The sequence below is a fragment of the Molothrus aeneus genome, chromosome 6, assembly GCF_037042795.1.
Source record: "Molothrus aeneus isolate 106 chromosome 6, BPBGC_Maene_1.0, whole genome shotgun sequence".
NCBI lineage: Eukaryota > Metazoa > Chordata > Aves > Passeriformes > Icteridae > Molothrus > Molothrus aeneus.
In genome coordinates this window covers 2,237,792-2,254,473 of record NC_089651.1, presented here as the reverse complement: position 1 = coordinate 2,254,473, position 16,682 = coordinate 2,237,792, and the positions used below count along the sequence as shown (strand labels likewise).

The window sequence follows — 16,682 nt, the reverse complement described above, 5'->3', positions numbered from 1 at the left end:
TGACCTTGTTAAAAGCAACAGTATTTAACCCATTTATATCAACATTAATAGAATATTTCACTGGGTTCCTTTGTGACTGCACTCCCATGAATTATGGATTTCCAGTCCTCTAATTCTTGACATTTGGCCTTCACGGTTCACATTGAATCACTGGAATTGGAGGAGAATCAATGGACATGAGAAGAGGACTCGGTCATTTCTATTTCAAGCACTACTAAAACAGGAGTTTAAGTTAAAGCTTAAAACACTTTCTTGTGCTGTGTCCCATCCACAAAAACACTGGGGAGATTCCAGCAAAGCACTCAGGAGACACAAAACCAGCATTTTTCCTGACACCTCTATGAACACAAAACCTAAAATACTCAGGGGTAAGAGCCTGAGATGAGAGATGTGGGACCCCAGGCAGCTCTTCAAAATGCTGTTTATTGCATACAGCAGTCCAGGGCCGTGGGTGACAGAGCCATGCCTACAGCTGTCAGCTCCAGCTACAGGCAAGCCTGAAGACCCTTTAGTTCTGGTTACAATGCATCATTTCTTTTTCTTTGCTGACCATCTTAATACATAACAAGCAATCAGCATCATCTACAACACCTTTGCTATTACCTGTAGCCTATCATAACCACCATCAATACCATATTATGGTCAATATTATCCAATCACATGAGTTAGTGTGTTACAGTTTAAGCTTAAAGTAGTTTTTCAGTTTTCTTGGGGTGGAAAATTCTTTGACCTTTCTTCTGCTCGACATATCGGCATGTTTGTTTGTCTGTGGTATCTTTCTGCTTTTCCTAAGACCTATTTCTGCTTGGTAAAAACATCTTTTTTGGTAGTGGCCAACATATCCTTTGCTCTAGTCATAAAACAGAGGAGATTCCTTCCAACTCAACTTAGCCTTTGCTTTCTTAATTGTGGTGTTACATGTTAGTCAAATGGTTTGCTCTGTCTCACCCCTTGAAAATGTAGGCTTTGTTCCAAGCCTGTGATCCTCCCCTGCAGTATCATGGATCTGCAATCCCATTGGCCCAAGTCTTATTCTGTGCCCACTTTGAATGTCCCTGTTAAGCTGTGGGGGGAGACCACAGAGGCTCTCTTGGCCCTTTTTCCCTTTGGCTCTCCCTGTCTCCCCCTCCTTCCCATTCCCCCCTTTTCCCTCAGAAGCCAGGCTGCTCCCAGGGGTGGGACCCCCAATAAATCCTCATCTAATTAGCACTCTCAGAAGCTGTGTGGAGTCTCCTTGCCTGCCTGCTGTCACCAGGGAACACACAGCTTAGGGGGGCCCCTGGGGACCCCCTGGCCTCCCCCCAAACGAACTGCATCAGTCCAACAATTGTCAATTTAGACACCTACTGTTCTTCTATATCTAAACCCGCTTCCACCTCTATTCCGTTCGGATATGGGGATAGAATATAAGGAAATAAAGATAGTGTAGGAAGTAATCTCACCCCTAAGGAGTTGCAGCTGGGCCAATTATCAAATATTAGGAGCAGGCCTGACTTTAACAGGCCACAGCTGTAAGCAATGAGAAGAAGAGTGCTATAAAAACATGGGGTGGCTGGGTGAGAAGGGAACTGGAGTGTGTTGGCTACTTGGTGAAGAAGAAAGAGTCAGTGCTCTGAGGAGATGCCCGTAAGAAACACCAAGGTATGGAACTTTTGTGATAAGGAGACAACAGCATGGAACCCTTGCAATGACAACACCGTTCTCAGGCTCTACATTTCAGAGAGCTTTCTACCAAGCACACATATCCGTGAAACTTTCTCGTCAAACTTTCATCTTTTCCAACGCCCCGGAGAAATTCCCACCCGGGTGCCGAGGGCTGGATCGCCAAGGGTTTGTGCAGCCCCCTCCCTCCCTACCTGTCGGCGTCGCCGAGCCGGAGGGCGGTGCCGCGCTGCAGCGTCTCGCGCACCGTGGCCATGCCGTCGGGCAGCCGGTTCAGCCGCCGCGTGTACAGCCCCAGCCCGCCGTCCGTCAGGTACCTGGGGACAAAACACCCTGCTCAGTATCACAGCACAAATTCACACGTCATAACAGCACCTGTGTTGGGGTTGCTCCGTTTTTAAGTTACACGGAATTAGAAGCAAGCAAACGTCATTCTTGATTATGTCGGAGTTCTCCTCCGTTGGGTTCTCCATTTCACTTTGCACGCTCTCCCATCACCAAAGCTTGAATTTCAACATAAATGTGATGAAGGATACTTAAAGAAATGTAGGGGGATAGAATATAAGAAAATAAAGGTAGTCTAGAAAGTAATCTTACCCCTAAGGAGTTGTAGCTGGGCCAATTATCAAAGATCAGGAACAAGCGACAGCTGTACCCAATGAGAAGAAGAGTGCTATAAAAGAGTGGGTTGGTGTTGAGAAGGGAACTGGAGTCACTTGTCTGCTTTGTGAAGAAGAAAGAGTCAGTGCTCTGAGGACTGCCCATGAGAAAACACCAAGAAGGTGTGAAATTTTTGCAATAAGGAGACGACAACCCCTGCAATAAGATAGCAACAAAGAAAACCTAACTTTCATTAAGGATACCTATATGGAAGTAATTAAATATTTGTGAGTCCTATCAGTAATGTTCCCTTCTTGCCCAAAATATACACGGTTTGTAATGCCCTGAATTTTTCTGCATGGGCTAAAACACAATCAAAATTTCAAAACTTTTACAAGTTATGTGCAAAAATCACATTGACTTTATCGATGAACAACAAACCTAAAGTATTCCACAACTTACAGAAATCATCATGGATGAAAAGTTTTTTTCAGCCTTCTTAGGCATTAGTAAGTGCCAGGTGTACATATGGCACCTCAGAAATTGCTAAGATAGCACATTTCTTACCTTCTGGTTTAGACAAATGAAAAATTAATGTTAAATTGCACAGAGATGGCACGGAGCGAGCCCTGTGTTACCACCATCAGTTCATCAGCTCATGCAGGTGTAGATGAGCAGCACTGGCAGCTGGGTGAACACACTGTGAGGATTTTCACACACCTGAGACTGAAACAGCTCCAACAACCCCGGCACTAGGGTCACTGTTTCCAGCAGACTGCTGGACAAGCACCATACCCCACAGAGACAGCAGCTGGCAGGACTGTATCTCCTCAATCCCTTAGCCACTCTTAGCAAATCGACAGCAGACCACAGAATAATGTCCAGATACTCAGGACACCTTCCTCTGGCTTAAGAAAGCACACAACTTTCTCTCTGATAGTGAGACAACCCTCACCCACAGCAGGACAGAAGAGATGCTCCGAGCTGCAGGCAGCAGTGTCTCTGCTGGCAAGATCTCACTGTGCACATGTACTTTACCCAACCCAAATTTCATTCCTACATTTATAAAAATGGGATGGTGAGCAGTTGGGAAGCCTTGGCCAATCTGCTGATTTATTAGCGTATAAATCTGTACAGAGCCATCCCAGCAGCAACCCAGGAGTCTCTGTAGAGTCTAACAAAGAGGTTGCCAAGCCCATCAAGTCTATTCCCCATCCAGCAAACCCATGGGGATTCTCCCACCCCATAAACAAAGACTGTAAAAAGCACGAGGAAGAGTTGCACTGTAGCAGGTAGAATTTGCCTCAGGTTTGGCATTCTAACCTGTGTTTGACAGTTTATAAATATTTTATCACGGAAAAATATGTTTTTTCCTGAAGCTACCAAAATAAAGGAGAAGAAGAGAAAAATGGCTTCAGACCATAGTGTTATACAAACATGCGAAGAGTATTTTGCAAAAACATCTAATGTACATGCACTAATTGGTTTACTGCAGCTACTTGTCTGCACACGAAACAAGTTTCTGTATGAAAACTCTTTGCACGTGTGCTGGAAAACGCAGCTTCTGGCTTTGCTGTCAGATTCCTGGCATCTTGGTCCTTTGATAAAAAAAGATCTGTTACAGCTGAAATAGATTGTTTTTCATACCTATCACTCAGAACATGTGGAAATTAATGTAGTACTCTTAAGAGTTAGCCATGCTGAAATCAATGCCTTTTCACCAGAATCAGCAAATTTTATCTTCTACACAGAAGCCCAGCAAGCTAAAAGATTAGAGTAACACTGCAGTAGCTCAAATTGGAACTGGTTTCAAGCACTGATAAATCTCACATGAGCCAATGGGAGCTGGATGGCTTTAGCACCTCTGACAACTAGATCATGACACTTTTCTAAACAAGTCCATAGTTCATGGCTGTGAAAAAGCACAGCCATAAACAATGACTTCTACCCCCATACCAATAAGACAAGTTTCTTACATGCCAGAACAACACAGGATAGACTTCTGTATTTTGAAACGGGCTTGTGTAATCACAGTTTGAAAGCTTTATGTCTTATTTTTATTTCACACAATATCCTCTACCCAGGAATGTTTAATTCAGAAAAGATGCCAAAACCAATGATGCCTGAAGTCCTGCATGCAACAGCAAGGTGAAGGAACAAGGAAAGGCACTAGCCTCTGAAGTCTGTAGAGAAAAACACATTTAAAATAAATGAAAAAAAACCCTTGTAATTATCCATTGGTTAGCACAGAAGAGATTCAAAGCTCCTGGTGCCACAAACCTCCAGCCATTGCTTTCATTTCCTTCCTCTCCATCCCTTCAAACTTCACCTGCTTGGCTTTAAGAAACTATCTTGCCCTTATGAGTACATTATTATTGCTGCAGATTTTTGCTTTATGGGAAAGAAGAATATAATGAGGGCACATTTTCCTAAAAAAAGTCTTCCAATGTTTTACTCAGTGGGAAACAAGACCAAGGAAATATTATCCTGTATATAACTGTAACAGTATTCAGAGTTATTGGAATTTATTGTGCTATCACATCCACACAATGTGGAACCCAAGAATACTGGCCTCTCCTCTACAATGACACATTGCAGTTCAAACAACTGTACTAGGCCTAAGTGTAATTCATCTAAGTTTTCATATTAAAAACCATTACAAATTTTACACTAAAAGCCTTGCTAGCTTCATGACTGCTAAGAATTCTGCAAGCACATTCAGTGAAAAACAAACAGGACTTAAAAGTATTCTTTTACCTGCCCCAAAATAAGAAGTTTAAATATGTTATCTAGGGAAAAGCATAGTATACAGACTCTGACTTTTATAGAGATAGGTAATTGTACAAAAAAATTAATCTCACAGCTGCTTTATGAATGGTACCAACAGCCAGGGAGGAATGACTGCTTTTAATGAAGCTCAATATAATAATATTTAATAAATGGAAAGTGAAACAGTGATGAGGTTGGTTAAAAGGAGTTTCTGATCTTTCCAGGAATTAATGTACAAATACTCATCACTATAGCTTCGCTCTTCATCAGCAAGGGAAAAAGACCAAACCAAATTTCTGTCAATAAGAAAAGACTCAGGTTAAACAAGAGCAGTATTATGCATTTCTAACATACAATTAGTACTTCTAGCCCACTTTCTAGGTGACATTTTTTTCCTATTAGAAAGTGGCTCCCTGCCCTGCATTACAGGCATAAAGTAATTTACTTTGGACAACCTGGACCTTTAAGCTTCTCTTTTCTTTAGCCAAATACAGCCTTTCTGCGCCTCTCAAATTTTGAGTGCCATAACAAGCCCTTCCAAGTGTAATATTTTTAGGGTATTTCTGATGCTGAAGTGATTTATTCCCCTTTCCTGAAAGGCACACTGAAGAAACAGGAATGGGTCATGCCAAGGATCAGCAAAATCCAGTGGGCTGAATCACTTGACTCCTGTCTGCACTCCCTGCTTGCTGACAGATGTAGCCAGCCAACAGCACACTTACTTTTATGGTCAGACAACTCTACCACTTCATATATATTCATTTCACTCCTTAATGCATGAATATGAATTTTCCAAGTTTGAAAACAAACAGCCAAGGGAAAAGCATTCTTTATTTAAGGATTAGGAAGAGAAGGAGCAGCAGGTAAATCAGCAACACATAACAGACCAGACAAGCCTACCCTGACCTGCTCTGGATCCTGCAGCTCCATAATCCCAATCCCACAAGCAGGAGAACAGCAACATGCCTCAAATGGGACCTGACTGGCAGCTCAGGAGCTCCTGCCTTCATCTTGGTGCTTTGGATTACAGGCTGGTGTGGAAAAAGCTGCCCAGGTGTCTCCTGGGCAGAGAACTTGCCCAGCAATCCAAGAGCTTGAAACTTTAGGAAACAAAAAGCTTGAGGGAATTATTTCATATATCAACATTGGCTTTGACAGGGGGAAATGTTCTCTTATTGATGTAGCAGTAACACTGTTATCCCTAATGCTTTCCTTTAAATCTCCATTTTCGCTAGGCTTCATCTGTCTCGTCATTACAGTCAGTTAAATGAGATCAAGAGGCTTAATGAGCTTTGAGTATCAAAGAACAACTCTGACTTTGCCAGTGCTAAAAACCCACAGCAGAGAGTTCCCCAGTGCTGTTTCTGAAATACGCTGGATGGGATCAAAACCATCCTGTTATTGCAACTAAATGTCCTAAATCTGACTTAAAAAGAAATGCTACCCCAGCAGCTGGATGATGACAACTGCAAATTTCTCAGTTTAATATCAATTTGATCTGCATTTTTCATGTAACACTGGCATTAAACCATATGGGCTTTTCCCATGTTTATATCCCCCAAAGTCTTTCCAATCACTATTCTTGCCTGACTTGAGTCAGTACTTGGTAAGTACTTGATCTCTCTAGCCAAAGGGTTGGACACAGACACTGTCTACAAGCCTGTGGTTGGTTTAAATTCCATTATTGATCCCTGTGAATTTCAACAAGAACATTCAAGGACAGGATTAAGTCCTGAGCTTGCAGGTAGGGACTCCAATACAGTGCCTTAATCCCTAATATTAGACCCTAATATTACAGTTCAGATTCATAGAAAGGCAAACCTGTTGCTCATTTAATAAAATGGAATTTATATTTAAAGTAGCCTATAATTTATAAATTAATAGACTTTTATCCATAATCAGTAACTATTTATAATTAACAAACTAATGAATAAAATATGAATTGTTTTGCAGATGCTTAACCCAAACATAAAGGAGGACGTGAACAAATTACTTGCAGACTCAAAAATCCTAATCACTGCTGGAAAGGAGGAGATACCTGTTCCACCAACAGGTGAGACAGGAAAAATGAGAATATGCAAAACTTAATAAGTATATATTAGTTTCATAGTTTATTTAGAGAAACCTCTCGTGTAAATCACTGATAGTGATTTGGTGCTGCTTATTCAGTCTAGAAGCAAAACAAGTTCATCTCATTAACTACTTAATGCTCAGACCTTTTTCCATGAGAAAAAAAAAAAAAGAGAATCTGCAGAAATAAGTGGCTTCTGTGAAATCAATACTCTTCTGTCTGGATATATATTAAAGATGCCTGGCACATAAGTCCTTCAGCAGCCATCAAATAACAATTTTTGGGCACCACTGTCCAAGGCTATTTTTTTTTCCTATGTCTTCTTAGCTTCATGCAGTCTGCAGGCAAGGAATTCCAAGCACAGTGCAGCCTGTGAGGGAGTTGGGTGGCTGCTGCTCCTCCACATCCATCCTCTGTCAGAACAACAGCTTCTGACAGAGCTTTTGAAGAAACCAGTTTTGTGTGGAACGAGCAGTCTTAGATACCCATAGTCAAAGAGAAGCTGTCAATACTTAATATTGGACTGAAAGGAAGTGTCTCTCATATGGCTGCAGCCATTCCTGCTCCAGAGGAGAGTCTCCAGTGCATGATCCTCTTTCCAACACTCACTCCATCTGTCAGCCAAGGGCACCTTCACCACAAATTCACCTTCACCTCAAGGAGGAGGACTGCTCCACCACGGCTTTTAAAACTCCTTTTAAAATCTAATCAGCCCAGACAGACTGGAAAACAAGACAAGAGGTCAAATCCTTTCAGGTGTGCAAATGCCACTCTGCACCCCAGGGAAACACAGGTGGAAACTCACACCCACCAAGCAGCTGAAGGCCCACCAGAACCAGGCAGTTGTTCAATGGGGCTTTGCCTGTGGCAATTTTGATTTTAATGCCCAAATTCTTTCTCAGAGTCCATTTCAATGAAAATCCCAGAACTAAGCTATAGAATAAGTGATCCATTTTTCACCACCCTCTTCAATTCAATTCAGGAGAGGAATGTCCAGTGACCAAACAGGATTTAAGGAGGGGGTGCAGCTTCTCTAGAGGTTCTCAGTAGTGTCAACAGCAGAGCAAGAGTAACTCCACAGAGATTTTGGATTATTCCCTCCTGCCCACTCTTTCCCTGCAGATGATCCACATCAACACAGTGTGAATGACTGCATCCCCCTCTACTGGCTAGCCCCGGACTGGGACCTTATTTTGTCCCTTAGAAGCTGTCCCTTCACTCAAACTACAACGACCTGTTGGCACTGACGCAGCAGTTCAAACACTGCTGAGGTGTTTCTTACAGAAAAAAGCCCAAAATGGGAAAACTGCTATTAAATGGTATTTTGGTAATTGTTAACAGTAGGTCAGTGTGTAGAAGTAAACAAAAATTAAAAAACCACAGCTATTGCATTCACTGTCTTGATTAACACTACATATGACCTAACATATACTGAAAAAAAAAGCTGATGTATAAGGTTATAACTCATATAACTATGTTGTCTTCCTATGCTGAATCATGCTGCAAGAAAGGTTCTGTGAGAGTGTGTGATCTTAAATATCACTTCAGAAAAATGATAAACGCTGTCCTATTGATGAAGCTGACACAAGAACTATTCCTGAAGTGAGTGCAATATTTAAGAATACTTAAAACACTATAGAAAAGTAAAAACATTGAATATGCTTGTGCAATATCGTACTCCTGTCTCCTGAAAAGAACTGCAAGTATAGTTCTTGGAATAAGAATACTATCTTTATTTAAACATCTGCCAGAATTTTTTTCTTTTCATTTTTACAGCACCAAATCATCTCTCTGACTTTAAATCTAAACTCAGTTGCAACCTTGTTTGCTATAAAGTCAGAAGTTAATGTTTCTTTATTCCTTTTCATGAAAGTCAAACTTTTGAGTTTGCTTGCCTGACCCTTTCATTATTGGTGTTAATTATCCTTTTACCATATACAGATACAATTCTGCAATGTTGGAAAGATCACAATGTAGAAATAGCCAGCCCTAGCAAGATGAAAGGCAGTTCAAATAAACACTCTGCTCTAACACAGAAGAAAAATAACATAAACCTCCTAATGAGTCTTAGACATGTTGAAGTGCTAGAGCCATAAAAGGAATGCAGTTTCACTCATCCACTGCATTTAGATGAAAGCTTATCACTAAAACCATATCATTTAAAGAGCAGTGTCCAGTAAATGACTAATACACAGTAACCCAAAGTGTACAGAAAAAATACAGTGGTAATAACTATGGAAAGATATAGGTCAGAAAAGCCTAGAGATAGAGCATTGAATCAATGCACAGGGCACCCAAATTCTCACTCAGACCAAGATTAGATCAGGCACCCCTGATTTCCAGCCAGCCATGAGTTACCTGGAGCAGGAACCACTCCTGCTGCAGACAGCTTAGAAGGAAAGGGCTTCCCTCACTTGCTGTTACCAACAACAAACTCTCATTAGCAGCAAACTGCAGAGTCCTCCTCCTCCTGTGAAAACTGAGCCCTAGGGAGGTCTGTTATACCACCTGTGACCCTGACATCTAAAGAAAATGCGCCACTGTCTGGCTTTTAAATATGACAAAACCACGGAACAGCTGCAAGAATCCTACAAATACCAACCACACTTGAACATTCTGTGAAATCAGTCCTCAACTTCAGCTCTTTTATGCCTCCCAACAGATGTAACTCCTAAATGTAAGCCTCCTTCAGAACTCTTCTTCAATGATGGTTGTGGTCCATGAAGGGCACAGTGCTTCTGGATGAGTTTGAGACCTGAGCAGAAGCAGGGGCAGAGTCTGAGTCCCCAGCCCAAAGTGGCCTGGTCTCCCTTTTAGCATCCTTCACGCATGTTCCAAATCCAACTGCTCCCAGTGCTTGTAACACAATCCCCAGGGAGCATAAAGGTTTGAATAAACAAGAAGCAATCATAACTCTATGAGGATTGTGCATGCAAACACATTAAGACGTTATGGAAACAGAGATGTGGGATGGGAATATATCACTACCAAATCATCAAATATGGGAAGATTAATAAAATAGTAAAACGTATCCCCCAACAATAACCACTACACCCACAGGAGGTGGCTGCAAGGAGAATTTTAGCACAGTGCCCTGGCCATTGTTAGAACACAGCTGGAACAGCCATGCTTCTGCAAAAAATTATTTTGACAAAGGCGTGTTTGCAGACCCAAAGCCATTTCCTGAGAAAACTTGTGACCAGCGCTAATCAGTACATCCATGCTGTTAATTCTGCATAGAAAGCTGCACACTTCAGGTGATGAAAACAGGGACAGAGCATTAATCAAATGAAAAGAAAATAATTACAAAAGGCTCTTTTTTTGGATCAACAGCCCTGTTGCTGCATTCCAATAAGAGATATAAAGGAAATTAACTCTACATCTCATTAGAGAAAACTGGGGCTAAGGAGACAAAATAAAAAGGTAGGAATATGTATGTTAGTAGCCAGAGGGAGACTGAAGAGGACAAAAACCTTCTGAACAAATGCAAAAAATCCATGAGAATTAACATCCTCCACCTGGGACAATCTTTGGGGTAAGAGGGGAGGCAATTCTGGGCTCTGAGGTGCCACCTTCCAATGAGGCTCTGAGCCTCCAGCTTAGCCAGCCACCAAAAGGAGTGGCTTGGGGGCTCGCTCCCCAGCTCACACAAATCCTGCTCCTGTTGCTTCATCACTGGGTTATGTTTTAGACCCTGCAAAAAGGCAACTCCTTACCTTTGATCCACCCCCTGGAGACTTGCTTAGTTTAAGAGCTGTCCTCTGTCCCTTTGGCAAAGATTCTCTTCCTTAACCCTAAGAAAGCAATCCTGGTGTCTGCCAGAGCTCTGCTTGAGCAGACTCATTAAGGGAGGCCAAATGATGCTTCCCATGACCCAGTAAATTTCAGAGAAAGCACCAGGATCACAGGGCTAAACTAGTTTTTCTTGGCTATTGGATTTATTTTGGCTGTAACAAATATTTTGGCTTCCTTCCCTATCAGTTTGCCAATGAAAACACAGATCCAAGGTTTTCAGACTCCGGGATTGTAGCAACTCTGAAAAATGACAAAGTGAAACACATAGCAGCTAATAAAGAGCTATTCATGCTCTAAATACCCTCTTGTGCTGTTCTGCACAGAGTGTAGCTGGGCTTCTGGCAATGTTGAGCCTGTTTGCCCTGCCATTGATCTTGGTGATTTGCTCTGCAGCAAGTCACACAGATACTTTCCTTACAAGCAACCTCTCTGATTTCTAAGCAGTTTATTACTCCTCTCCCACAAAAACACAATGCAATCCTATTTTTTCTTACTATTTGAATTAAACACACATTGGGGAACATAACTTACAGAAAAGGCTACCAAACATCTGCTCACACTAGAGATGGCAACCCAGTGTCATTAGGGGTCACCAAAGGTAACAACCTTGTTTTTTATTCTTCTCCATTAATATTGGAATGCTGTTATTGCAATTTAATCCTGCAATATTCCCTTCTCACATGATTACCCTCCACAGACTGCAACCCCAGGCTTGTGGGGCTGCTTGCAGCAAGGCTCCCTCCAAATGCCCACAAGTGCAACAAGTAAGGAACCCCAAACTGCCCATATCTCCAAACTCTGTCCACAACCTGGAAATGGAGCTGCATCTTTCCAACAATGGATTTACCTACAACACCAATTGGAAATTAGTCAATGACTCCAACAGTGCTATATGAATTGACAAATCAACTCACACTATTTAGCAAAACAGACTCCTGTAGCTAAAGGCAAAAGATGTGGAAAAGAAAAACTTACTTGTACGTACTTCTTGTCCTAAGAACCTTAAATTGAGATCTCATTTATCAGTATGTAGCTACTACCTAAGTAAAAAGTGAAAAGTATCTCACTCCTTTAAAAACTAGTGGGGAAAAAAGAGTCAGATACTCAGTTAAAGATACCCCAGCACTGAAGGCCAGGAGGGAGGCAGGGCAGAGTATATGACTCTTGGGCTATGTTAATCATTCTGGGTATATAACTCACTGTTTTAGTGAGAGAGGTACCAACAGGCAAAAGCATTTTCTTGCCCAGAATCTGAACACCACTCTTGAACTTTCAGACTATGGAGACTCCCAGTTTTTACCCTGCAGAATGACCAGACACAGAAAAGGAAATGATACACAGAGATGAGTGAAGGTACAGATTTCTCTGCCTAAATCATTCATAAATTTGACAGCTTTTCTATTTCTTTCCTTTTCTTCAACCTGGAATCTGAATTTTATACACTAAGTAAAGGTCTGCAAAGAATAGGGCTCCTCTCTGAGCAGCAGAAGTCTGAGCTGACACAGTTCTGCCAGGGGTAATTCTCAACTTCCACTCAAGGTGTTTTATGGAAACCACAGTGCTACTTAGAATGTGCTTTCCTTGCTTCCAGACCAGAACTACAGCCACAAATTTAAATAGAATTCATAGTCCAGAGGAAAAGCAGTAACCGTTCCTACAAAAAACATTACAAAATCCAGGTGTAAGTTGATGTATATGAGAAAAACACAAGGTGCTTTAGAGATTTGATGCATTATTAATGCAGCAAGAGCTACTGGTGTTTTATCTGAAACAGAATTTCACACTGATTTTTGCATCAGCTACTTTACTATATGCTTCCCTAATGAAGCATATAAAGAAGGTGTTGGACTTCTCAAAAAGTGTGAAAATATCCAAATATTCATAACAGGCAGAATTAATGGAGGCTTCCAGATGGTGTAACTGAACTGGTTAAGTTAATCACAAAGCAGCAGCTGGATTCCAGTAAGAGACATTATGTCTTTTAAAAAAGCAAACAGCACTAGAAATGTCACTAATAAAAAAAAAATTACAAAAAAGCAAAAGAAGCAAGATGGTCAGACAGGACTGCCACAAAAAAAACCTAAACCAAACCAACCAACAAACAAACAAACAAAAAAAACCAAAAACAAACCCCACAGAAACAAAAAAAAACCCAACAAACCAAACAAGAAAAAACAAACAAAATACCAAACCATTTAAATCCCAAAGAAAAATTTTAACATCAATCCAATGCTAATGTACTTGAGCTAAGAAAAAATTACTTTTATAGTAGGAACTGAAAGTAGACTAATTGAAAACTGACTTTGGAGCAAAGAACAAATGCTTTTTCCACTCAAGGCAGAGATAAGATGCTGATGTAAAACCTTGTTGATAATTGTCTATCACTTCATATTTCTGCACACTGACTTGTTCTTTAAACGTTTTCTTGCTCGTACTACTATTTCACCCAGCACAGAGATGCAAACTCATTTCCTTCCAGCAAAATAGCCTGTCAGAGTTGAGGCAGCAAAAGAGTTCAGCTAAGTACAAAACATGCCTCACTCCCTCCATCTCGTGGGCACAAATCAATGTTGCAACCTCTGTGAGTCTTGACTCTGGAAAACGTTTAATCACATGCCTGAATATCTTCACATCTAGGGATACTTTCTTAATATGGGCTTAAAAACTTGAATTTTGTTCAAACCCCTCTGTGCTAACGGGCTGTCTCTCCAAAGGCCTATTAAAATGAGTAGAATATCTTTGGTGTTGGCTTTCATTTCTTGCAATAATCACGGAAATACAGGGCTATAAACAGAAAGGAAGAGTTGTTGAGTTTTCTGAGATCCCCAGGACGAGGTGAGAGATGAGAATCTGACTCCATGTTCTCAGAAGGCTGAATAATTTTATGTACTTATATTAAAGAAATCTATACTAAAACTATACTAAAGAAAGAGAGAAGGATACAGACAGAAGGCTTAACAAGAATGATAATGAAAAACTCATGACTGACTCCTCAGAGTCCCGACAAAGCTGATGGTGATTGGTCATTGAGTAAAAACAATTCACATGGAACCAATCAAACATGCACCTGTTGGTAGACGATCTCCAGACCACATTCAAAGCAGGAAACACAGAAGAAGCAAATGAGAGAATATTAGTATATAATATTAAGCAAATTTTAGTATTATATAATATTAACGAAATGAAATAATATTATAGTATATTATGAGATAATATTTTCCCTAAGGTGTTTCATCTTCCCAGGAGAAGCAAATGAGATAAAATTATTATATAATATTAAGCAAATTTTACAGATAATATTTTTATATAATATATATAGACATATTAATTCTATCTCTAGATATAATAGACACTATTATAAAATATTAAGCAAATGAGATAATATAATAGATATAGATACATCTATTATATATATCTATAGATCTAATGGATGATATTATTATACAATATTGAGCAAATAAGATAATATTATATAATATTAAGCAAATTTTATAGATAATATGATTATATAATATAGATATATCTATTATATATCTATAGATCTAATAGATAATATTGTTATATGATATTAGCAAATTTTAATATTATATACTATTAACCAAATGAGATAATATTATAATAAAATAGATATAGCTACATCTATTATACATCTATAGATATAATAGATATTATTATATAATATTAAGCAAATGAGATAATATGATAAAACATATTATGAGATAATATTTTCTTTAAGGCTTCTCATCTTCCCGGGAGAAGCAAATGAGATAATATTATTATATAATGCAGTAATCCGTGGGAATACAGCAATATAATATTACAGCTTAATATGATTATATGATACATGTAGATATAGATATATCTATTATATATCTATAGATATAATAGATGATATTATTTTGTAATATTAAGCAAAGGAGCTAATATTATTATATAATATTAAGCAAATTTTAATATTATATAATATCAACCAAATGAGACAATACATATAGTATGAGAATATTTTCTCTGAGGCTTCTCATTTTCCCAGGAGAAGAAACGCCGGCGAAGGGATTTTTCAGAGCACACAACAGTGACAAAGAGTCACGAGAAGTTCGAACTCACCCACTGGTGATGTCGTCAGCCCTGATGTTCTTGCCCAGCACGTCGCCGTCGCTCATGTAGCCGGTGGCGTCCATGGCGATGCCCTCGAGGTCGATGTCGTCGCCGGCCTTGTCGGCGATGTCCACGTGGCAGAGGCCGCTGCCGCGCGCGGCCAGCTGCCGCCGCAGCGGCGCCGGGTACAGGTAGCGCGCGGCGCCCGGCTCGGCGCTGACGAAGCGGCCGGCGCTGCCCCGCGGCGGGTAGGCGCTGCCCGGGGAGGGCAGGTAGGCGCTGCCCGGGGATGGTGCGTAGCCGCTGCCCGTGGACGGCGCGTCGCCCGCCTGCAGCCGCGGGCTGGACTGGCCCAGCCGCCAGGACAGAGGCGTCGGCCGCCCCGTCAGGCTGAGGATGCTGCGGCCGCTGATCTCGGTGGTGACGTTGGTGTCAAACGTGGTCTCCAAGGTGCTTGAAGGGAGAGACGTGGATAAAATCCCTTAGCTTTTATATGTTTCCAATCCTGTACTGCTTTAGTGTATAACTCTAAACTCCATATAAATTAGCTGACTGACTTCACATTTTGGTCTAATTTTAGTATTGTTTATTCTAGTTATTGTTACTGTAGTTGTTAGCATTGTTTTCGGACTAATCAAGCACATGGTTTACAAGCTAACTTCAAGCTCATCTTCCTCTCCTGAAGTCTACCATTTGGAAGCCCTTAGTGCTCCAATGGGTGACATGGATGCCTCAGTGCAAAACACCGACCCTCCTGTAGAGGAGGAACCAATTTACCAACTGTGGTTTGGCAAGCATTCTGTGCCCCAAACTCGGTGCTCTTCATTTTAAAGAAAACAAGGGGGAGATGTTGCAGTGTGATGTCATGGTTTGTCTCAGATACCTCAGGTTTCTCCCTGTAGACTTCCCCAGGTGTGCCAATCACCTCTCCCTCCCCCTCCCTTGCCCCCTGCTGAGTGCTGTCTGTCAGTCCTGGCATTCCAGAAGGGCATTGAGTGATTGGCAGAGTTCAAAAGATGCCATCCACCCCTGGAGGACATTGGGCCATTCAGGTGTCATTTGTCCCTTGAGACTTCCACTCTCTTACCTGGTTGGTGGGATCCCTACCCCTTCCCTCCCCCTCTCCCCGGGGTTCAAAGGAACAGCAACCACACAGTTCGAGAGGCTCTGTTAGAGCTGTTACGGGGTTCAGAGGCCTGTGGGCCAGGAACAAAGCTCTGGATCCAAACCCTCCAGCAGAACTGACTCCTTTCCTTCACCATCACCTTAAAGCTTCTCCCCTGAGTTAAACCTGAGCTCCTGCATGCCTGGACTTGCCTCCAAGCGCCCAGCTGCAGCATCCAGCTAGCCAAAGGTGTCTCTCTGGTAGACAAAAAGATCCCTCTAGACCCAAAATTCAAAGACACCTCACTGCCTCAGGCCCCGAAAAGTGTAAACAAAGGTGAATTGAGGGGGAGCAAACTGGGGGAATATGACTTCATTACCTGAAGAATTAACCTGGAGAATTAACTGCCAATATGTAAATGGACCAAACTTATAACTGTCTGAAAAACTGTGGCCATCGTCCATCTTGGGTGTAGCCTCTGGAAGGCTTCTGACTGCCCAAGGGGTTTGAAGGCCTTTAATAAATACCCACTTTATTCCCCTCTTAATCTTGTCTAGCCTTTGTTCCAGGTAGCCACCCCAAGAC

At 41.3% G+C, this 16,682-nt stretch overlaps 1 protein-coding gene across 2 annotated transcripts in view; it reads right to left on the bottom strand.

The window, feature by feature from the left end:
* Nucleotides 1-16,682, bottom strand: part of NAV2 (neuron navigator 2) — a 213,386-nt gene that overhangs the window by 84,091 nt on the left and 112,613 nt on the right. For both annotated transcript variants that reach the window (XM_066552951.1, XM_066552952.1), the window contains 2 exons: nucleotides 15,002-15,445; nucleotides 1,857-1,979 (listed from right to left, as the gene is read on the bottom strand). In XM_066552951.1, the coding sequence (XP_066409048.1) occupies nucleotides 1,857-1,979; nucleotides 15,002-15,445 (567 nt within the window). The remainder of the gene's footprint in view (nucleotides 1-1,856; nucleotides 1,980-15,001; nucleotides 15,446-16,682) is intronic.